Below are 24658 nucleotides of genomic sequence, written 5' to 3'. Positions count from 1 at the left end.
TACTACTTCTTCTTCACGTCACGTTTCCGTCCCCTGGTGGAACGAGGCTTGTAGGGACGCTATCCGTGCTCGACGACGTGCTTTACGCACCTTTCGCCGCCATCCTACGTTGGCGAATTGTATTGAATACAAACGACTCCGAGCGCAATGCCGTAGAGTCATCAAAGACAGCAAAAAAGCTTGTTGGGCCTCTTTCACCAGCTCCTTTAACAGTTTTACTCCCTCTTCCGTCGTTTGGGGTAGCCTGCGCCGGCTGTCGGGCATTAAGGCCCACTCCTCGGTACCTGGCCTGACCCCAGGTAATGAGGTCCTTGTTGATCCTGTGGCTGTCTCCAATGCCTTTGGCCGCTTTTTTGCGGAGGTCTCAAGCTCCGCCCATTACCATCCTGCCTTCCTTCCCAGGAAAGAGGCAGAAGAGGCTCGGCGACCTTCCTTCCACTCGCTGAATCTGGAAACTTATAATGCCCCCTTTACTATGCGGGAACTCGAACGTGCGCTTGCACTGTCCCGGTCCTCTGCTCCGGGGCCAGATGCCATTCACGTTCAGATGCTGGCACACCTTTCTCCGGCGGGCAAAAGCTTCCTTCTTCGTACCTACAATCGCGTCTGGACCGAAGGTCAAGTCCCCATGCGTTGGCGTGACGCCGTTGTTGTTCCTATACCCAAACCCGGGAAGGATAGACACCTTCCTTCTAGTTACCGCCCCATTTCTCTTACAAGCTGTGTCTGTAAGGTGATGGAGCACATGGTTAATGCTCGGTTAGTCTGGATTCTTGAATCTCGACGGCTACTTACTAATGTCCAATGCGGCTTTCGTCGCCGCCGCTCCGCTGTTGACCACCTTGTGACCTTGTCGACGTTCATCATGTACAACTTTTTGCGAAGGCGCCAAACGGTAGCCGTGTTCTTCGACTTGGAGAAGGCTTATGATACCTGTTGGAGAGGAGGTATCCTCCGCACTATGCACAGGTGGGGCCTACGCGGTCGCCTGCCCCTTTTTATTGATTCCTTTTTAACGGATCGAAAGTTTAGGGTACGTGTGGGTTCCGTATTGTCCGACGTCTTCCTCCAGGAGAACGGAGTGCCTCAGGGCTCCGTCTTGAGCGTTGCCCTTTTTGCCATCGCGATCAATCCAATTATGGATTGCATTCCACCTAATGTCTCAGGCTCTCTCTTTGTCGATGACTTCGCGATCTACTGCATTGCCCAGAGAACATGCCTCCTGGAGCGCTGCCTTCAGCGTTGTCTAGACAGCCTCTACTCATGGAGCGTGGCAAATGGCTTCCGGTTTTCTGAAGAGAAGACGGTTTGTATCAACTTTTGGCGTTCCTTGCGCCATCCTTACATCTCGGTCCCGTTGTTCTCCCATTCGTGGACACAACTAAGTTTCTAGGGCTCACGTTGGACAGGAAACTGTGTTGGTCTCCACATGTCTCTTATTTGGCGGCCCGTTGTACACGTTCCCTTAATGTCCTCAGAGTTCTTAGCGGTTCATCTTGGGGAGCGGATCGCACTGTCCTGCTTCGCTTGTATCGGTCCATAGTCCGATCGAAGCTGGATTATGGGAGCTTCGTCTACTCGTCCACTCGGCCATCCCTCTTACGCCGGCTCAACTCCATCCACCATCGGGGGATACGTCTTGCGACCGGAGCCTTCTACACTAGTCCTGTCGAGAGTCTTTATGCTGAAGCTGCCGAGTTACCATTGACCTACCGGCGCGACGTACTGCTGTGTCGGTATGCCTGCCGGCTGTTGTCTATGCCCGACCACCCCTCTTACAAGTCCTTCTTCGCCGATTCTCTCGACCGTCAGTACGGGTTGTATGTGTCTGCCCTGCTGCCCCCCGGAGTCCGCTTCCATCGCCTGCTTCGACAATTGGATTTTGCCCTCCCTACCACCTTCAGAGAGGGTGAGAGCCCGACACCACCTTGGCTCCAGGCTCCGGTTCATATTTATCTCGACCTCAGCTCACTCCCGAAGGAGGGTACTCCGGCTGCAGTGTATTGCTCACGGTTTGTCGAACTTCGTGCTCGACTTGCCGGTCACACCTTTATTTACACCGATGTCTCCAAAACTGACGATCGTGTCGGCTGTGCCTTTGTCGTCGGGGCCGCCACCTTTAAATACCGGCTCCTCGACCAATGTTCCAGCTTTACGGCCGAGTTTTTTGCTCTCCATCAGGCCGTTCAGTATGCCTGCCGCCACCGCCATTCATCGTATGTACTCTGCTCTGACTCACTCAGTGCTCTTCAGAGCCTTGGAGCTCCCTATCCGGTCCATCCCTTGATTCAACGGATACAGCAGTCCCTCCATTCTTTCGCTGATAATGGTGGTTCTGTCAGCTTTCTGTGGGTTCCCGGACATGTAGGAGTACCTGGGAATGAGGCTGCGGATGCTGCAGCCAAGGCTGCAGTCCTCCTGCCTCGGCCAGCCTCCCATTGTGTCCCGTCATCTGACGTTCGTGGGGATGTATGTACGAGGCTTGTGTCGTTGTGGTGGGATGCTTGATCATCCCTCCAAGGAAACAAGCTCCGGGCAGTAAAACCGCTCCCAACTGCTTGGACAACATCCTCCCGACCATCTCGGCGCGAGGAGGTCCTTCTGACCAGGTTGCGGATTGGGCATTGCCGGTTTAGCCACCGCTACCTGCTCTCCGGTGACCCAGCCCCGCAGTGCCCTTGTGGTCAGGCATTAACAGTGCGCCATGTTTTATTGTCGTGTCCCCGTTTTAGTCAATTTCGTGTTGTCCTGTCCCTGCCATCTACTTTACCGGATGTTTTAGCTGATGACGCTCGAGCAGCTGCTCGTATTCTGCGTTTTATAACTTTAACTGGCTTGTCCAAAGACATTTAACCTTTTTACTTATTTTATGTGCATCTTTGTCAGGTCCTTCTGGTGTCCCCCCCATCGCCTTGCGTTTTACCAGATTCCATGTGCTCTCACAACAGTGACTGGGCGCTAATGACCTCAGCAGTTGAGCGCCCTTAAACCCAAACAAAAAAAAAAAAAAAAAAAAAAATCCTCATGTCGTTGATCATTGCTGATTCTTCCGCCTTTAGGGGCAATTTCCCACCCCTAGGATAAGAGAGTGCCCTGAACCTCTATCCGCTCCTCCGCCCTCTTTGACAAGGCTGTTGGCAGAATGAGGCTGACTTCTTATGCACCGGAAGTCTTCAGCCGCCAATGCTGATTATTTATCAAAATTTAGGCAGCGGCGGGGATCGAACCCGGGACCAAAGAATTTTTGATTATGAATCAAAGATGCTACCCCTAGACCACGGATACCTATACGCTCATATACCTTCATCCACTTGTTTGCATCTTGGCAATCATCAGCAGAGAACCCGGAAGGATGTTTCATGTGGTGTCACACAGTTGCTGTCATCGTAACAGCCTTTTCTTCTTCTGTCCCTGATAGATTGTGATATGTTGAATATGGCTTGAACTCTGGTTTCTCGCCACGTAAACGGCGGCTCTGTCGTGGCCTGATGGGAGCCACTGTGTCATTGATAATGTGCACTATCACAAGTTCCAATACCCAGTGTCTCCACCAGAATAATGTTACGTAGAAGAAGGTGTAATTAGATGAATGACAAATACAAACTTTACTTAACGAATTTTTATTCAGCACTTGCATATACAAGAGCGTGGAGCGAACTGCCTCTAGCCAAAACGCATACAGTAGATATACAGTTACAGAACATTCCAGTACAATGATTCATGCCATTTGTGGATACTTCTAGAATGTACTTGAACTGAATATAGAAATTAAAGTTTTCAGTTCTGGTGAGTTTGGAACTCACGACCCTCCATGCAACAGTCTAGTATCATAACTACTACACCATGGTGACTGTGCTACTCAGCTTCTTCTGCAACAACATGAAAAGTATTTCATTGTTATATATCAAGAGTGTGTAAAAATATTAGAAGCAAGCCATCAAAATCTTATATTGTAATTGTGAGTGATTTATGTCACTTATTTTGAAAGCCCATATGTTTGTGGTGGTGATCTAGTGATGGAATGGATAGCATCGCAGAGGTAGTAATATCGTATCAAGGAAAGTTTACACAAGGGTGGTTGATGCTGTTACTGATGATGACAATGACTGTTCTCTTCAACACAGTATAGCTCATGTAGTAGTGTGGTGTGCATCCTGGCCAAAGTAGAATTTGCTAAATGTCAGACATTGTTTCATATACAAATTTTTTTCTACATACACACTGCAGTGTTTGGTAACTGAACAGAATGCTCATTTTTCTTGTGGATGTGTGTTTTATATACAGGATTAAGTGTTTTATTCCTTGTATTCAGCTTCTATATTACTTAAGCTTATATACGAGTGTAGATTTGTTTCTTGTAGGGGCCGTTCAGGCGTGACTCCCATGTCGGAAGCTCCATTAGAAAGTATACAAGTCCTTGCAACTTGTCATGCCTTAGCACAACTTGATGATGGTTTGGTTGGTGATCCACTGGAAAAAGCTACGCTAACTGCTGTGGATTGGAATCTTACCAAAGGTATTTAGGTATCCAATCATTTCATTTTAATCTTACGAATGTAATGCAAATTTAACAGGTAATTTTTTTCTTGTAGATGCTACTGAGTGCACATATAAAGCCAACATGTTGTTGCAGATTTTGTTTCTTTTTATGGGAGGTGGTGCTGAAAAAAAGCTTTCATTTTCCTTTTTATGTATTTGAAATAGCACCATATGCAGAGCTTTCTTCGAATTGTTTATGTTTTGTCAATCTACTTCATTGGGCTTCCAGACCATTAAAAGTATCTAAGAAAGGGTTTTGAGTGAGCATTCCTTCCCGTAGATCAGAATTTGGCATCTGCCTTCCCAATGGCTTGATGTGTGTGGTTGCTCCATCCTAAATTGCTGTGAATAGGTACTCTTATAAAGTTGTGGTTGATTCCAAAGACTGATAGCAGATTCAAGTAACATGAGATCTGTTCATCTATTTACATGTATTACATTACATTTATTTATGCTGATAGTTGGCTGCCAGCTATTGCACTAGGAGGTAATAATCTGCATGTGTCTTCATTTTATAATAATTTCAGTAAAATGTAACCTCCATGTACATAATTCTACAATCTACAGACAGCCTTGTAGAGCTACAGACACCATCTACCTGAGCATTAATACACATCATGAACCATAGCTGTACTATTACACTACCTTCACGGATGCTGCTCAACACTTTTTCTTCTGATAATGTTCCCCAATTAAGGATGAGTGCTGAGTTATGTCGACTGTGAAGTCTTAACCAATTGTATTCCTATTAGAACGTTCCATACACTTTTCTTTTCCCTACAGGGTAAGTGCTATGAATTGTATCAGAGGCTTTCTGGAAATAAAAAATTGTGACGGTAACCTAAACATCATGTGCTGGATGTCATGAATTAACAGAGCAAGCTGGGTTTCACACATGACTGAGTCTATTCTCTTGCATATTTGGTACTCTAGCTTAAACAAAGCACACCATCTGGTCCATTGGACTTTCTTCTGTTGTGCTACATGAGCTGAATTTCAATTTGACAGCCTCTTGTTGCCATGTAACTTTCATATTTGTGCTGTGGCTGGAAGTAGCAACTGCACTGCTGTCTCTTTCCATTTTAAAACATTCATTTTGGCACCATCGTGCTGGAGCACCTGGACAAATGATATGAATTTTATCCATTGTCTGATCTCACATAGTACCAATACTTTTTTAGTACTTTTTTGACAGCTCAGTAGGTAAGTGCTTCTCCCATAACTGTTCTTATGTTTTCTGATACCCCAACTGATGTTTGGGTTTTTAGTGACTAAATAAATCTTGAACAAGAAAATAGCCAAATAATTCATGCATTTCTGTCCATGATGTATTCAATTTATTGATTGAATAACCTTGTATTTTTCCCTTTATACATCATATTTGTGTGTACGTGTGTGCGTGCGTGCGCGCGCATGCGCACGCTAAAAGAGCAGTATATGGTATTCATGTCAATTATTTCTTTACATTTTGTCAATAATTACTCTTGTTATAGGTGATGCTGTGATTCCCAAGAAAGGTAAAGCTCCTGGAATGAAGATTTTTTATCGGCATCATTTTTCATCAGCTTTGAAAAGAATGTCTGTTATAGCTGGGTATACGTTATCTGGAAGCACAGATACAACATATGTAGCAACAGTGAAAGGCGCACCAGAAACACTTAAGTCCATGGTGATGTTTTGCTTTCAATCAAGAAAATCCATAGTTATCTGCATGTACAAGTTTTGACTAATCTGTGCATTCCTTTAATGAAATTACAGTTCTCTGTCATTCCGGACAACTACGACTCAGTTTATCTGGAAATGTCTCGGCGAGGTGCAAGAGTATTGGCATTGGGTTGGAAAGAGATTGGTCGTCTCACTCCACAGCAAATACGCGAATTTTCAAGGGAAGACATAGAATGTGAATTAAAATTTGCTGGATTTGTAGTCATATCCTGCCCACTTAAAACTGATTCAAAAAGTGTAATAAAAGAGATTCTTAATGCCTCTCACCAGGTACATGAAAAAAAACCTGTTTCCTATCTTAGCAGTTAAATGCATTACAATATTAATTTAGGTCCTTGTCCTGTTTACAGGTTGTGATGATCACTGGGGACAATCCATTAACGGCATGCCATGTTGCAAAAGAATTAAAATTTGTTCAAAAATCTTTAGTTCTGATTCTAACGAATAGTGAGAATGAATGGCATTGGGAGAGTATTGACCAGACACAGAGGCTTCCAGTTCTCCCAAAAAATAATTACAAGGACCTTGTTTCTAAATATGACCTGTGTGTCACTGGAGAGGTTAGTCTTGCTACCAATGTTTAATGATAAGTTCTAAAGATCTGAATCTATGTAATCGTGAACTCTTATGACAAAGAGTAAGTAGCATGAAATCACTAGGGATCGACAAATAAATCTTAAGGATGACAACATTAAGTTCACTTTTTAACATTAAAACATTGCATAAAGTAAATTTATTAATTTCTACATCATGTTCTTAGGATCCCTTCATGAAGGAGAACTATCTAAAGTATTTGTAACATTTAAATAAAAAATTGTTCGTTTGTTTGTTTTCTATGGCTTTGTACTTTGTTTAGCCATCAAGAACACATGCTTACATAGAAAACATAATTGTACAGAGAAAACACAAAAATGCATACATACATAATCGAAAGCTCAGGCCATCAACTTTTTCCACAACAAATATTTTATAATTAAACTAAACTAGACATATTTGTGTTATCAGTCCATGGTACTTCTTAAATTTAATAATAAGTGATACAGATAAATAATAATGAGTCTTACAGATTTTACCCTATACTCTTAAGAAAACCGTCACTTTATACAGGCGGATATCTTTAGAAGTCAAAAGAGAAGACTCTGAGTGAGGGGAGAACCCGTTCTCGTCAGAGTCTCCAAACATTCTGATCATTCATTGTCAAATTTGAAACGTGGAAACAAAACGGGGTTACATCAGCTTCTGACTCAGAATTACACTCATGTGCAGGGGAATCATAAATTTTAATTCTAAACAGATGTAGAAGAAATGAGGCATAGTTAAAGCGGAGTTGAATGATGGTGGAAATCTTAGATCGGTCCAAATGCATCCTCATGAACCACGGCCTTGTGGTAATTTGAGGTTGTAATGCTGCATAATATCCACCTTTCATTTGTTGGGATACATTTCACATCTCTTGCCAGTGCTGCTTTCTGTGGCTCTTGACTTCATTTAAGCAAATGTGGGCTTTACCGATTTGAATCAGTGGACGTAGAAAAGCACATCCAGTATATTACTCTTGTGAAATTTTGGATCCATCAGTATATGTACAGATATAACCAGACCACTGAGCATCAATGAGACAATTAAATCTGCATTTAACCTCAGTGAGCTTGTTATATTATAATAATAGATTGGAATGTGGCAGCTCAATGTGTCAAAATCATACTCAAATAAATTAAACACATGCTATTGTGTTCACACTCATTTCAGTGTTTTGCATCATTAGCTAAAAGCACATATTTTCTAATTATACTCTTTAGCTGATGTTAGTTTGTGATGACATAGTGGGCTTGGACAGTAATATAGAAACACAATGAGAATTGCATGTGTGAATGTAAATGCAAATGCTAACCAAGCCTACAGGATGCACTGTTAAATTTGACCACAAACGGCAGTTGTGCGATGTTCTCACCATTCTGCAAGTGTCAGTCATGTTCAAAGCAGTGGTGTATGTAATGAACTGAATCCAAATGTTGGCAATTTGTTGGTGCACATATGGTGGGTCCTACTGTAACCAAGGTAGCCAAAAGGTTCGGTGTTTCAAGAGACACTGTACCGAAGATTTATATCACATACTGGAAAAGAGAAAAAAACATCACACACTGAGCCATGGTGCAGATGAAAAGTGTGTGTGGAGTGATAAAAAAAGGTCATTTTGAGGATTGTGATGAAAAATCAGAGGATGTCAGCTGCAAACATCTTTCAGGACTGCATGTCACACTCGCGAACCCCTTCAGTAATAGAACAACATTAAGGGATCTCCAAACCAGGGAACTGCAGAGTGAGCTGGAATTCCAAAGCCACTCATCAGTGATGCAAATGGCCATAAGAGGAAAACTTGATGCAGATTCCATAAAACCTCAACTATGGAGCATTGGAAGAAAGTCATTTTATTAGATGAATCTTGTTTGACACAATTTTCAACTTCTGGCCAAGTTTACATCCCAAGAGTGAAATTAGACTGCAGTTCACTGATGATTTGTACAGCCATATCATGGTATTCCATGTGCCCCATGGTTATTCTTCAAGGTAACATCTCTGCCAAGCATTATGTGACCATTCTCGTAGGTCATGTCTATCCCATGGTACAATGTTTGTTCCCCAGTGGTAATGCTGTGCTCCATGATAACAGGGCCCCTGTTCACATACTTTCTATCATCCAGAACTGGTTTTTTTGAGCACAAGAATGAATTGTTGTATCTCCCTTGGCGATTAGTTACCAGATCTGAATATTATTGAATTTTCATGCTATACTTGGAAAGAAGGCTGTGTGATCACTATCTGCGCCCATCATTTTTACGTGAACGCGCCACATTTTGCTGGAAGAATGGTATAAGATTCCTGTGAAAACCATGCAGGACCTGTATTTGTCCATTCCAAGATGACTGGAATCTGTTTTAAATGCGAGTGGTTTTCCTACACCATATTAGCCAACCATAATGTATTGTGTTTTAGTGTTTCCATATTTTTCTCCATCCCCTGTAACTTAATATCACCAATTATTTTCAGTAATTTTTCAGTATTATATGATGGTCTGCAATTTATGACAACAGTGTTTTCTTTTGAAGAAATCTTCTAGAGTTATCATCCAAGTCATATGATCATGTTGACAATGCACCAATGAGTTTCGTACTTGTCTTCATCAGTCATAGATGAAGCAAGCAGAGTAAACCATGGGGAAAGGTGGCTATTGCTTGGGTGTGTGTATGTATATAATAGATGGAAACATTCCACATGGGCAAAATATATATAAAAAACAAAGAAAGCGCTGGTAGATAGACACAATAAAAAACACAAAAAAACTCTCACAAATTTCAAGCTTTCGCAACCCAAGGTTGCTTCATCAGAAAAAAGGGAAGGAGAGGGAAAGACGAAAGGATGTGGGTTTTAAGGGAGAGGGTAAGAAGTTGTTCAAATCCCGGGAACGAAAAGACTTACCTTAGAGGGAAAAAAGGACAGGTATACACTCTCGCGCTCGCACACACACACACACACACACACACACACACACACACACACACACACACACACACATGGGTGTGTGCGAGTGTATACCTGTCCTTTTTTTTTTTTTTTTTTTTTTTTTTTTTTCAGCGTAAACCAACACTTTTTCGACTTTTTTCACACCAGAACTCCAGTTGCTTTCTAGTTCACCTTTATCTCTCCCCATATACACTCCTGGAAATTGAAATAAGAACACCGTGAATTCATTGTCCCAGGAAGGGGAAACTTTATTGACACATTCCTGGGGTCAGATACATCACATGATCACACTGACAGAACCACAGGCACATACACACAGGCAACAGAGCATGCACAATGTCGGCACTAGTACAGTGTATATCCACCTTTCGCAGCAATGCAGGCTGCTATTCTCCCATGGAGACGATCGTAGAGATGCTGGATGTAGTCCTGTGGAACGGCTTGCCATGCCATTTCCACCTGGCGCCTCAGCTGGACCAGCGTTCGTGCTGGACGTGCAGACCGCGTGAGACGACGCTTCATCCAGTCCCAAACATGCTCAATGGGGGACAGATCCGGAGATCTTGCTGGCCAGGGTAGTTGACTTACACCTTCTAGAGCACGTTGGGTGGCACGGGATACATGCGGACGTGCATTGTCCTGTTGGAACAGCAAGTTCCCTTGCCGGTCTAGGAATGGTAGAACGATGGGTTCGATGACGGTTTGGATGTACCGTGCACTATTCAGTGTCCCCTCGACGATCACCAGTGGTGTACGGCCAGTGTAGGAGATCGCTCCCCACACCATGATGCCGGGTGTTGGCCCTGTGTGCCTCGGTCATATGCAGTCCTGATTGTGGTGCTCACCTGCACGGCGCCAAACACGCATACGACCATCATTGGCACCAAGGCAGAAGCGACTCTCATCGCTGAAGACGACACGTCTCCATTCGTCCCTCCATTCACGCCTGTCACGACATCACTGGAGGTGGGCTGCACGATGTTGGGGCGTGAGCGGAAGACGGCCTAACGGTGTGCGGGACCGTAGTCCAGCTTCATGGAGACGGTTGCGAATGGTCCTCGCCGATACTCCAGGAGCAACAGTGTCCCTAATTTGCTGGGAAGTGGCGGTGCGGTCCCCAACGGCACTGCGTAGGATCCTACGGTCTTGGCGTGCATCCGTGCGTCGCTGCGGTCCGGTCCCAGGTCGACGAGCACGTGCACCTTCCGCCGACCACTGGCGACAACATCGATGTACTGTGGAGACCTCACACCCCACGTGTTGAGCAATTCGGCGGTACGTCCACCCGGCCTCCCGCATGCCCACTATACGCCCTCGCTCAAAGTCCGTCAACTGCACATACGGTTCACGTCCATGCTGTCGCGGCATGCTACCAGTGTTAAAGACTGCGATGGAGCTCCGTATGCCACGGCAAACTGGCTGACACTGACGGCGGCGGTGCACAAATGCTGCGCAGCTAGCGCCATTCGACGGCCAACACCGCGGTTCCTGGTGTGTCCGCTGTGCCGTGCGTGTGATCATTGCTTGTACAGCCCTCTCGCAGTGTCCGGAGCAAGTATGGTGGGTCTGACACACCGGTGTCAATGTGTTCTTTTTTCCATTTCCAGGAGTGTATTTTTATTTTCACTCTAGCCTCAGTTACACTTTCCACCTTCTAATACCATGTCACCCTCACAACATCCACACAACCACCCCATTAAGTTTTATTTACATTCCATCTGCAAACATTCCTTCGCCCTAGCCAGATTACGCTCCCATATTTTATTCACTCAGGCTTGTCTGACATTTGGCCTCACACTTAAAGTTCCCATCTCTGGCTGTAACCCTTCTTTCCATCAGTCCCTATACCAGTTCCAAAGTGAACAATCCGTAGCCCTCACCTGCCTAATCCTTCACCTACACATCAACTCAGCCAATGAACACACCCGTCAACTCCTATCCCTAATCAAAGTCCTCAATCTTACCTCTCCCACATCCACACCGGCTGTTCAGAGCATCCTCCTACAGGCCAACCGCAAATTAGAACAGCATGCCACCCTCCACCTTAAAAAACTATCCGATCTCCTGGTTTCCCACCTCCGGAAAGGCAACTCACTCACCCTCCACAACCTTTCCAACAAACCTCAGCCTCCTCTCATTGCATACAGACCCAGTCTCTCCCATGTACTCAATCTCCCACTTCCAGCTCCACTCCCCCCAAAACCTCAAAATTCTAGTCAACACATTCTGGAACCACAACATCCCAATTCAGTAGTTAACCTTTCCTCCAAACCTCTCTCCCAGTCCGAAACCTCTGTCGTATCCAAAGGCCTCACCTTCAGCCCCACTCCCAGACTCAACCAAACAGCCCTTGTCAAAGATTTACTGTCCTACACTCGTAGTCTCTGCTGGAAATATCACTTTGCCATGAAGAAAAATAATCCTAATCCTACTCCTAATGATCCAACTCCCCAAGACACTATCCAAATTGAACCCTGCCTGGAACGGTTCCATCCTCCATCACAGCAGGACCCACCTCCTCTTCCTCAAAATCACCCTCTCCAAATCTTCCAGGAATTTCTCACTGCCAGCCTTGCCTCTCAATCTTTCCTGAAAAATCATAATCCTACTTCCAACATCACCACAGCTGAAGTCCAGGCTATCCGTGATCTGAAAGCTGACCGATCCATCGTCATTCTTCCGGCTGACAAGGGTTCCACGACTGTGGTACTTGATCGTTGGGAGTATGTGGCTGAGGTACTGCGTCAGCTTTCAGACAACACTACATACAAATTTTGCCAAGGTAATCCCATTCCTGTTGTCCAGGCAGAGCTTCAAGGAATCCTCAGAACCTTAGGCCCCCTACAAAACCTTTCACCTGACTCCATCAACCTCCTGACCCCACCGACACCCCGCACCCTTACCTTCTACCTACTTCGTAAAATTCACAAACCCAAACATCCCGGCTGCCCCATTGTAGCTGATTACCAAGCCCCCACAGAACGTATCTCTGCCTACATAGATCAACACCTTCAACCCATTACATGCAGTCTCCCATCCTTCATCAAAGACACCAACCACTTTCTCGAACGCCTGGAATCCTTACCCAGTCTGTTACCCCCAGAAACCATCCTTGTAACCATTGATGCCAATTCCCTATACACAAATATCCCGCACATCCAGGGCCTCACTGCGATGGAGCACTTCCTTTCATGCCGATCACCTGCCACCCTACCTAAAACCTCTTTCCTCATTACCTTAGCCAGCTTCATCCTAACTCACAATTTCTTCACTTTTGAAGAATTAAAGGGAGAAGAGCCATGGGTACCAGGATGCCCCCCTCGTACGCCAACATATTTGTGGGTCACTTAGAGGAAGCCTTCTTGGTTACCCAGGCCTGCCAACCCAAAGTTTGGTTCCATCAGATTGACCTGGTCCTACTCCAAATCCCATGCCACTTCCCTCGACTTTGACCTCCATCTGTCCAATGGCCAGCTTCACACATCCGTCCACATCAAACCCATCAACAAGCAACAGTACTTCCATTATGACAGCTGTCACCCATTCCATATCAGACGGTCCCTTCCCTACAGCTTAGGTCTTCGTGGCAAACGAATCTGCTCCAGTCCCGAATCACTGAACCATTTCACCAACAACCTGAAAACAGCTTTCGCATCCCGCAACTACCCTCCCGACCTGGTACAGAAGCAAATAACCAGAGCCACTTCCTCATCCCCTCAAACCCAGAACCTTCCACAGAACCACCCCAAAAGTGCCCCACTTGTGACAGGATACTTTCCGGGACTGGATCAGACTCTGAATGTGTCTCTCCAACAGGGATACGACTTCCTCAAATCCTGCCCTGAAATGAGATCCATCCTTCATGAAATCCTCCCCACTCCACCAACAGTGTCTTTCCGCCGTTGACCTAACCTTCGTAACCTCTTAGTTCATCCCTATGAAATACCCAAACCACCTTCCCTACCCTCTGGCTCCTACCCTTGGAACTGCCCCTGGTGTAAAACCTGTCCCATGCACCCTCCCACCACCACCTACACCAGTCCTGTAACCCGGAAGGTGTACACAAAGGCAGAGCCACGTGTGAAAGCACCCACGTGATTTACCAACTGACTTGCTTACACTGTGAAGCCTTCTATGTGGGAATGACCAGCAACAAACTGTCCATTCGCATGAACGGACACAGGCAGACAGTGTTTGTTGGTAATGAGGATTACCCTGTGACTAAACATGCCTTGGTGCACGGCCAGCACATCTTGGCACAGTGTTACACTGTCCGGGTTATCTGGATACTTCCCACTAACGCCAACCTATCAGAATTCTGGAGATGGGAACTTGCCCTTCAATATATCATCTCTTCCCGTTACCCACCAGGCCTCAACCTCCACAAATTTAAAGTAGTCCCCCCTCGTACATCACTTGTCACTTAACAACATCTTTGCCTCTGTACTTCTGCCTCGACTGACATCTCTCCCGAAACTCTTTGCCTTTACACATGTCTGCTTGTGTCTGTATATGTGTGGATGGATATGTGTGTGTGTGCGAGTGTATACCTGTCCCTTTTTCCCCCTAAGGTAGGTCTTTCCGCTCCTGGGATTGGAATGACTCCTTACCCCCTTTGCTCAATAATAATAATGATGATGATGGAGTGACACTCATTGAAATGTTGCAGAATTTCAATGCGATCACCTGAATGGAAGCCTGAGAAGATTTTTTTCTGTTTCAGCTTTTTGCTTTTACTCTTCTCAGTACCATTGTTCATGTAACAACAATTAAATAGCTTCAGGCTTCCTTCCAGAACATACACTTTAATTGTTGCGAGGTGATCTTGAGTTACGCCTGTTGTGTATGTGCTACTGAACACTAGATAACAATTGTTACCATGTCCAAGTACAAGGAGTTTCATTTTGCAGCAACTGTTGGAGGAACTCTATTAAGTTGTGTGGGAAGTTTTCTTTATTTATTGATGAAAAGTTTCGGAGGGCTTGTCCATATCAAATCATCCATCCTGCATTACTTCCAGATGTGCAGATAAGCTACTAGCCAGAAAACATATAAACACGGCAATATATAATGTAGCATCCACACATGAACATTGCTGTTTATCAAAGTGTTTCTTGTTGGTTAGCAACAGTAAACATTTTCATCTCAATTTCTGCTCACACACATTACCAACATGGAAAGTGGACTCACTATTATGAGCAGGAAGTCTCCTTCATTTTTGCCTCAAAAAGGATTTGTTCCAGAGGGAGCTCTACATACATCCTCACAAATGCTCTGCCATAGGGAAAGCTGAAGAAAAAATCCTGTGTCGATGCTACTATGACTTTTACAGGCTTATGCTTATGTTGCCAATAGTTTTAGTAAGAAAACTAAAATGTGTTCTCTGTTTCATGGATGTAGTCTCGTTGTCATAACAAAGCAGTGGGTTTAATTATCGGACTACTGACATAGCTTGATGATGACATGAGCTGAAGTTCAGGTGATTGATGAGGACACTGAAACTGACTGTTTACCTCAGATCACCAAGCTATTCATGCTCTAGGTCTACTCAGATACCTGGGGATGTGGCATCATTGGCACAGTGAAGCTTTGTGAGAGGGGTCACAGGTGAGATAGCTGATGTGGGGGAGAGAACTGACCATACAATCATGTCATTTCAGACTTACCCCAAGGGTGCAGAAGCACATGGTTGGTGGTCTCTGTCGCATTACTGTCACCTTTGGTAACTGGTGTGTACAAAATGCCATTGTCCTCGAAGGCATTTACCATGATGCATGTGGGAATGCATATACTATGGAGATGAAATAAGACAGGCATCTCATCATTGATGAAACATTGCAGATACTCTGTCCAAATCCTGTTGACATGGCTGCTGGTGCTTACTACAGAATGCTCAATAGTCAGGTGTTGCTCAGTTCAATGAATCTCATACTTGAGGTCCTCCTAACAGGCTACGTCCTCAAAATTGCTAAAGAAATGGGGACCACAGCTTACTGTGGAACGGACCCAAACAGTTCGCAGATGATATGCCCAAGCCCATCTCCAGATGATGGAGCACAGAAGTGCTCCTGAGGGGTATTATTATGAAGTAAAAGCCATTTATAAACTGTCTCACATGACTCCACACATTGCTTTGAGATCATCCTTGTTGTGGGAGTGTGACAGTGCAAAGCTGTGGAACAGGCTAAATGCTTGTAGTGGCTGCTGTGGTTTAAGTGGCAAATATATGAAGATGTTCAAGCCTGATTACCACCCAGATAGCATCATAATGGATTTTTGATGCTTAAGACTGCAGCTGTAGTGGAGAAATCTAAGCAGTCTGCTGCAGGCAAAAGTTATTGGCACCGCTGCACGTAAGTAATTGTTAAGGACCTATAAAATTCTCACATGCGATAAATGCAAATTCTGCCTAAAAGTGTGAATTTGCCATATAAATACTATTTCATAGATAACTGCATGCACATGAACTATATTATATGAGGCTGTTTGAAAAATTTCTGTTTCTGTATGTAAATAGAGAAAAAGTAACATCTTTTTGGTTAGTAGTATTGCACAATATCTGTTTAAGACCAGGTTGGAAAGAAAATGTGCTTAAGGAGGTTTCTGCAAAATGAATAGCACACCAATGCAAGAATGCAGTTACATATCACTTGCACGTGAAATTATGCTCTGGTCTCATGTTGGAGTTGAGTGATATCTAAAGGTACACTTCACATATGCCGACGTTTGCTTCAGCCAGAAATGTTTACATTTGTCTGTGGATAAGTGTTGGTATATGTGGATACTTTATCATGGCAGTTTTAGGTGCAAAGTGTTTTGAACTATTGTTGCATATGATACTGGTAGATTGTGGGTCTGAACTACCTAGTTTATGACACTGCCAACCTCGGCAGGCTATTGCACTGTAGCTGTTACTGAATGCTTTGTGCACTCTGCTTTGCCTTACATTGTGTGTAACTGGGTGTTTCCTTTCTTATTTTGAAATGAGTGGTGGACTAATCCTCGTGAGACAGGGTTCATGCATGACACACACAATGCCAAGAGGGGTCAACTATCCACATGACCGTGTCAGTTCTGCTTCACAGAAACAGAAAACATGTCTGTACACTGGCTACCCTGTGAGAGAGAGGGAGAGCTTGTTCCCCTTGCACCTCTCCTGTAGCCTAGACCAATCAAACTTCTTGTTTGTTTACACTAGCGGATGAATGCCACATGGTATCTACACTATAACAACTATAGAAATCAAAATCAGTCGATATATTTCGACCACACTGAGAGTCTTCCTATAAAATTACATATAGAATTATTTTTGTTTCTACTTTTATGGCAAGACCTTGTTGGTCCTGTTTGTAGCCTGTAGTGATACATCCTGTCCCTGGAATGGCAGGTATCATGTCCTTAAAGACACGTCGGAGGAAAGATGTTAGTGACAGGTAGTCTATAAGTGGTGAACACCCCGCTGTTGGGAGGTGTTTTAAATCATAGGTGCTGATGCCAGCCCGCATCTCGTGGTCGTGCGGTAGCATTCTCGCTTCCCACGCCCGGGTTCGATTCCCGGCGGGGTCAGGGATTTTCTCTGCCTCGTGATGGCTGGGTGTTGTGTGATGTCCTTAGGTTAGTTAGGTTTAAGTAGTTCTAAGTTCTAGGGGACTGATGACCATAGATGTTAAGTCCCATAGTGCTCAGAGCCATTTTTGCTGATGCCAGAGCTAACAATTCATTGACTGTACGGAAGTTGGCAGCAGTCAGATGTACCTAACTGCTGAGGTGGAGATAGGAGTTCCATGGATATGTTATGTACGTAGTATAGAGAGGCAGTGTGCAGTCATGTACTGAGTTGTAATTTTGAAGATAATAGAAGGAGGTCAATTGCATCTAGTGGATGTGAATGAGAAGTTAATTTTCAGCACCTTTATCTGCTGCCTGCAAAGAGGCGAAGTCTGAGCCAAGTTGGAGGAAGAAGGCACACGGATTCAGGGCACAGACTAGCTGGACTTTGATTAATGGTACTTACCTGTGACCAAATATTCAGTAAGCAACATTCATTGTATATAAAAGGAGTGTTAAGGTAGCAGTGTATTTAAGTGTTTGGCACATGAGGTGAAGTATAAAAAACCACCACACAGCCCAAGCCAACCAGAAACACTTCAAGCCTTGACAAATATATATCACACAGCTACAAATGCTCATGAATAGGCCTTGCAATGCACTAATCAGAGTTTATATGCTACAAATTCAAAATCATTGTTCACCAGCTTTGCAGTTAACAAACTGAATGGGAAAAAAGATAATGTTGAGAAACTCCTTAAATCGGAGAAACACTGTGTTAAACGGCGAGAAAATTCTGCTACTTAAAAAAAAGGAAAAAGAAAAAAAACTTACAACTGCTTTTTGAAACTAAAATTGAATAAAAAGAAGAGAACAAACAGAGGCCATTTCAGAAAAAAAGATAATCATAAAGATGCCAAATGGGATCCCAAGCATCTTGCTTTTTTTAAATTTTTTTTATTTAAAAAAAAAAAAGCAGGTAATGATTCTTGCAGGATCTGGAGAATAAGTAAGTTCCTGACTCATCATGTTCCATACTCATTCAATTGGTGAGAGATCTGATAATCTCGCCTGCCAGGGCAGTATTTTTACACCATTAAAAGCATGTTGTACAGCAGCCATGAAGTCTGGGAAGGGACTTCGACATTGTGGGTGAATGCACTCCGGAATATACAGCTTATCAGGTCTACAGTGTACACATTTACATTTACCACTTGCATACAGTCAGAACCTATTCTCAAGACAATAGAGTGGCATTCAGTTATCCATTCTACTCTTTGAGGACACCAGAGAAGCCATGCTTGCTGATGTCCGTTTGGTTACTACAAACTGCAGGCAGAAGCATCAGTGAGTTATTGCAACACTAGAAACAACTGTGCAGAACATTTGTTCTCCCTTTGTGGGGAATTTCAGGAAACCTTGTGTATATGTGCCACAGAATGCTGCTGTGCTCCCACGCATGGCCTCCCGCTTGTTGTTTTCCCGTGTGCTGTGCATGCTGCTCCACTATAGTCTGGGACCAAGACACATCTCAAGACTCTACATAGAGTGCCCAGCAGGTCAGCATCGTATTAAACATCACAATGTTGAAAAGCAAACAGTCATCCAACATCTCATCACAGGGCATCAAAGCACACTGTTAAATTTCAAGAGTATAGCTGGCAACCAAAAACACCTTGTCGATTGACTAAAGTCAGCATATGATACCAGGGCTGAGGATTTAGCAAGCAGAATGGTTTGAACACCAAGTAGGTGACTGTGGAGCTTGTGCAGAACTTCTGATCCAGCAGGATGGCATACAGTAGCCTTGGCAGGGCTTTCTTTAGGAGATGGCTTAACTGAAGTGGCATCAGACAGTCCAAGCCTGGCCACTTTGACTTAATCAGTGACAAGCTTTTGTAGTTCCTATCATGTTGCTTCTCAGTAGTATACAAGCATCCCATCACCTGGCGTGGCCATGATGTATCGTGGAACTGTTAGTGAAGTGCACCCCTAAATTGATGAGGCTTGGAATAGCCATGGATTTTCATAAGACCAGGCTCAAAAAGGCATAGTTCTTGAGGAAGGGTTTGTTACTCATTATGAACTGCAATATGCACCTCTGATTCTTCCACCTAGTTGGTTTCAGATGATGATGTTAATGTGAGAGTGTCGGCAAGATTCTGGTTTTCTTTGTGTGCTCTGCTGCTCGCTGTGCTCGAGATTGGAGTGGCAATCTGTAGTTAAGTGATGCATGTCACTGATCTTCATATGCTGGAGCAGAACGTTCAGAATCATCATGAAAAGCCAATGTGGGCCAGTTGTGGCCAGAGACAGGACATCAAGGAAAGATGTTATCACTGTCACTGGTGCTGCTTGTGTTGGGCACTGAGTAAATCTCGAAGCGTCTCTAGAAAAATCTTAAACCATTACTGATAAATATCTTCAATTTGTATGAATGTAAGAGTTGTTTTTGCTGCATGAACACAATAAATGAAGTGGTTCCGCCCCCCCCCATACACCACCCCCACCCCCACCCCCGACCTAAAATAAACCTATGTCATGTTAGAAGTGACTGAGTGCAGTGCAATTTGTCATCTAATGTATAACAGTTCTAGGCTTAAATTAAAATCAGATATGGATCTTATAAAAAATGTTCCCTTACCATCTGTACGAAAAATAAAAAACCAATTAGGATTTTGTGTGTTTCCCCTCAATCTACATAAATTAAAATCCAGAAATATGCAACTTGCACATCAGGACTAAAAATTATATGTCATAATCGGTATCAGTTATGGGTCAAATAAGATTATAGTGTTCATAAAAAATAACTTTTTTTCTTCTTAAAAAGTGTGTATGCTTTTGTTAAATTATTTTACAGAGACAGACATAAGAATTAATATGAAAATAACCAGTCTATTGTAATAGTTTTCTTAATTTATAAATGTATGTAATGTGCGTAAATAGTTAAAAATTTAATTGAAGTGCCTGTTACAACTTGGAAGATGTTTGTCTCTGGAGGTGTTTCCATTGTTCTCAAAGCAATATCAGAGAGGGGACAACTTGCAGAACAGTACACGTGTTCAGTAGTGTTACATTATTTTGATATTTTTGTGTTGTTCATTATGTGATGTCTGTTGAGCATGTTTTAGTTTAGTGGCTGTTGCACATAATAATGTTAATGAAAAAATATGTAATAATTTTGTTTTAGGGATTAACATTTTTAAGCACAGAACACAAAGGATTTCTGTTTAAAATCTTGCCACATATTACAGTGTTCGCACGAGTTGCACCAAAACAGAAAGAATTTGTCATCGTTACATTAAAGTCATTGGGATTTACAACTCTTATGTGTGGTGATGGAACAAATGATGTTGGAGCATTGAAGCATGCTGATGTAGGTATGTAGATATTTCTTTAAATGTTACACAAAAAAGCAAGATACAGAATCAGCTGAAGTTATTATTGTCATGTAATAAATTAGAGCATCATTACTTTTCTTACTGTATTGGAATTTCAGTGTAACGTCACTTGAAATTCATTTATTTCTCCATATGCAGAAAGACTATTCTCTTTCTCTTCCACTCCCGTCCCTATCCCAATTTATAACTCCAAAGTAATTCATATACCTCTACAATGTATTTCCTGTTGATCAGCTTGTGGAAAGATTGCCCAGCAGTTTCCAATTTGAAAACCTCATACTTCTAAAATACAAGGCTTTGTCGTTATCTATCATGTAGATTTTGATTTACAACTATCTTTAACCTGCTGCTGCCCCCCTCCCCCCGCATCCTGTCAGTTCAGAGTTCAGTCACTTTCCTGGGCTTGTACATCTACATCGATGTCCATACTCTGCGAACCACTGTCAAGTGCATGTCACAGGGTACTTCCCCTTGTACTAGTTATTAGGAGTTCTTCCTGTTCATTCACATATGTAGCTCAGTTAGAACAATTGATTAAATGCCTCTGTGGCTGCTATAGTTAGTCTAATCCTGTCTTCACAATCCCTATGGGAGCTACACACAAGGGTTGAAGCTTTGTAAGCAGACTTCCACAGGATAGTTTACATCTATCTTAGTGTCTTCTAGTTCAATTCTTTCAGCATCTCAATGACTTTCTCTCGTGGGCAGACAAACCTGTGACCATTGGTGTTCCCCAGTTTTGCATACATTCAGTATCCCCTGTTAGTCCTCGTGGTATAGGAGGGTATGCACCCCACACAATTCAGCAATATTCTTTCTATGTTTGGCTGCACGAGTGGTCTTTAAGCAAACTTCTTTGTTGTCAGGTTACATTTTCCAAGTATCCTACTAATGAAATGAAGTGAACTGTACCATTAACTTTACCTATGACTGAGGCAGTGTGATCTTCCACTTCACACCACTTCAAATTGTTATGCAAAGGTATTTGTATGAATTGACTGACTCCAGTTGTGACTGACTGAAATTGTAGTCACAGAATACTATGTATGTTGTGTTTTTGTGAAGTGGAGAGTTTTACATTTCTAAACATTTAAAGTAACTTGCCATCGTTGCACCACTTCAGTGTCTTATCAAGATCTTACTGAATATTTGTGCAACTCTTTCCAAATAGCACTTCACTGTAAATAACTGCTTCATCTACGAAAAGTCTGAAGTTACTATTAATTTGTCTTCAAGGTTGTTAATATACAACATGGTCAGCAAGGGTCTCAACATATTTTCCTGGTTCACACATGAAGTTACATCTGCATCTGTGCATGACTCTTCAAGATAGCGTGCTGCATCCTCCCTGCTAAGAAATCCTCATTCCTATCACAAACTCCATTTGCTTTTCAGAAATCAAGAAATACTACTGCATCTACTCTAATGCCTTGCGAAAGAGCTTTCAGGATATCATCTGAGAAAAGTGCGCGTTGGGTTTCACATGATCTGTGTCTTCAGAATCCATACTGGTTTACATGGAAGAGGCCATCCTGCTTGAGATACCCTATTATGCTTGAGCTCACAATACGTTCTAATATTCTAAAACAAATGTATGTCAAGGATATTGAGTGGTAGTTGTGTGGCTCACTTCTGCTTCCCTTCTTGTAAATGTCTGTTCTGTGACCAGTGCGTTTTTCCAACCCTTGGGTACAATTTTCTGTTAGAGCGATTTACAGTATATTATGATTCAAAGGGGGCTAACTCAGTGACAAATCCTGTGGAAATTTTGATAGGAATTTTATTGGGCCATAGAGCTTTGTTCAATTTTAGCAATTTCAGTTGTTTCACAGCATCACTAATATCTATTTCACACATCTATGCAGTGGGGTGAGAATTAAATTGGTACAGTACTCCTGAATTTTCCTTTGCAAAGGAAAATTTGAAAATAACATTCATCCAGGATGCAATATCAATATGAAGTACGATAGAAAGCTACTCACCACACAGAGGAGGGGTTCACACACACACACACACACACACACACACACACACACACACACACAAAGGCCTTTGTCATATTGGGGTGCTGAGGCCTGACTGAACTGAGGTGATCATGGCTGTGGTGGGTAGTGAGGTACAGAAGTGGCAGGGGGGGGCAGGTTGGAGGTGTCTATCACATCATGCTGGTGAGAATTTTCCCCACTTCTTACATTAAGACATAAATGTGATTTATATAGATTACATGATATATGTATTTTTTAAATAAAGTTCTCAATAATTCAAAATAAGAGTATAGTTCAGCACTACTACACAACTAATGAGAGCTATTCATAAAAGTGAAGTTACTAACACTGCAATATAGAGGGCAGTTATGTTAGTACTTCATTGTGTTCTTATCTGTGTACCTCATAGATCACTTTCTGCAAACACAAATGATTTTCTATTCAGGGCGAGACACCTAAGACTGGTCACACTCAAAATATATCCAGGATGAGTAAATATAGTAAGGTACAATTTTTGTCAAATTATAGCAAGCAGTGGACTGAATTTTGTGATGCACAGAAGTAATTTTTAACATTTATGACTGCCAAATTATGACAGTGATTTTTTTCTGCGGCATATATTTCGAACTTGAAAAAATAGTGATAAGATAATGGTGCCATAAGCCACTGTCATATCATCAGAAGAGGCCCCACAAAGGTTTGTTCCACTGTTTCAAATATAAGCGCACACAAAACTCAGGTGGAGCTCATGTATTTATTATTGTGACTGTAGTCTCAAGTGCTTATATGTTGATCTTGAGCTTTGATACATCTTATGAAGCCATGTCAGACAGTACCGCACATGAAATGGCATGTTCACTCATTCCAGTACGTGTGTTAAATGACATTTCATGTTTTCAGGAGTTGTTAGTGTTTCGCTTTAGATCTCTTGTTTTACCTCCATGCATCCCCCACCCTCTCCTCCATTCTCCCTCAGAGACAGGTAAGTGTGGTAAGTGTGTAGCTATTTGTGGTTCCTGAATGACCAATCAAACAATCTCCAAATGTTTTGCTAAGGAAGCCAGTGATTATCCATGGGGAATGTGCAGGACATGTATCATGTTGTTGCCACTTAAATTACCTTATGCCCAGTGGACTGCCTTCCAATAACTACTGCAGAATCTGTCAGCAACTATAGATACTGTGACTATTTAGACTACTGATAATAAAACAGGAACCAGTAATGGGATTCTTCAAAAGCCCATATCAGATGCTGACGTACAAAAGTTGTTGTCTATCTGCTTCTCTCTCACTCAACCTCTGTATGTCACACACTCAGATTGGTACCAAACATTGTATGTTGATAGAGTATCAATCAAAACTCCAATTTAGTTTGTACTATATGCTCTCATCCAGCATAATGGGCATAAACATTAATTAAAAGTAGCACCAGGACTACAGAGCACACAAATTGTTGTACCAAGGTTGCTCCGTCATGCTGGAAAATTATCCATGGTTGATATTCTTCTAACTGTTAGGCAATGAACTGTTGAAAAATGTCACACACACTTGTTCTCTTCTTTTTGTCCATTAACTATTATTTTTACTTTTACAAAATTTTATGTTGTGCTCTATTTGTTTTAGGTGTTGCTATTCTTTCAAATGCACCAGAGAAATTGCCAGAGAGGAAAAAGACAGAAAAGAATGAGAGAGAAAGGAGTAGAATGCCTCCATCATTGCCAAACTCGGTTACACACACCAGACAGGTAGGTTTTCTTAACAGATGATATGTTGAAAATTGTTTTGCACCCACTAAACTGTGTGATCACTCAGTCACATTGTTTCATGTAAACATATTAGAAGCTTAAATACGATAAATTCCCCTGAAAGAGAGTAGCTTCTGTCCACATATTGGTCAGTTTTAGAAAGCATCACAAGTACAAAACTCTCCGTGAACTC

The 24658-nt window shown here is 42.8% G+C and overlaps 1 protein-coding gene across 1 annotated transcript in view; it reads left to right on the top strand.

The window, feature by feature from the left end:
* LOC126263195 (endoplasmic reticulum transmembrane helix translocase) overlaps positions 1–24658 on the top strand; it is a 190358-nt gene that overhangs the window by 73411 nt on the left and 92289 nt on the right. The window contains exons 10-15 of the mRNA XM_049960258.1: positions 4362–4516; positions 6033–6208; positions 6298–6534; positions 6615–6824; positions 20525–20714; positions 24344–24465. Of these exons, the coding sequence (XP_049816215.1) occupies positions 4362–4516; positions 6033–6208; positions 6298–6534; positions 6615–6824; positions 20525–20714; positions 24344–24465 (1090 nt within the window). The remainder of the gene's footprint in view (positions 1–4361; positions 4517–6032; positions 6209–6297; positions 6535–6614; positions 6825–20524; positions 20715–24343; positions 24466–24658) is intronic.

This window comes from Schistocerca nitens, chromosome 6, assembly GCF_023898315.1.
Source record: "Schistocerca nitens isolate TAMUIC-IGC-003100 chromosome 6, iqSchNite1.1, whole genome shotgun sequence".
Classification (NCBI taxonomy): Eukaryota; Metazoa; Arthropoda; class Insecta; order Orthoptera; family Acrididae; genus Schistocerca; species Schistocerca nitens.
This window is presented reverse-complemented; position numbering and strand designations above follow the sequence as displayed.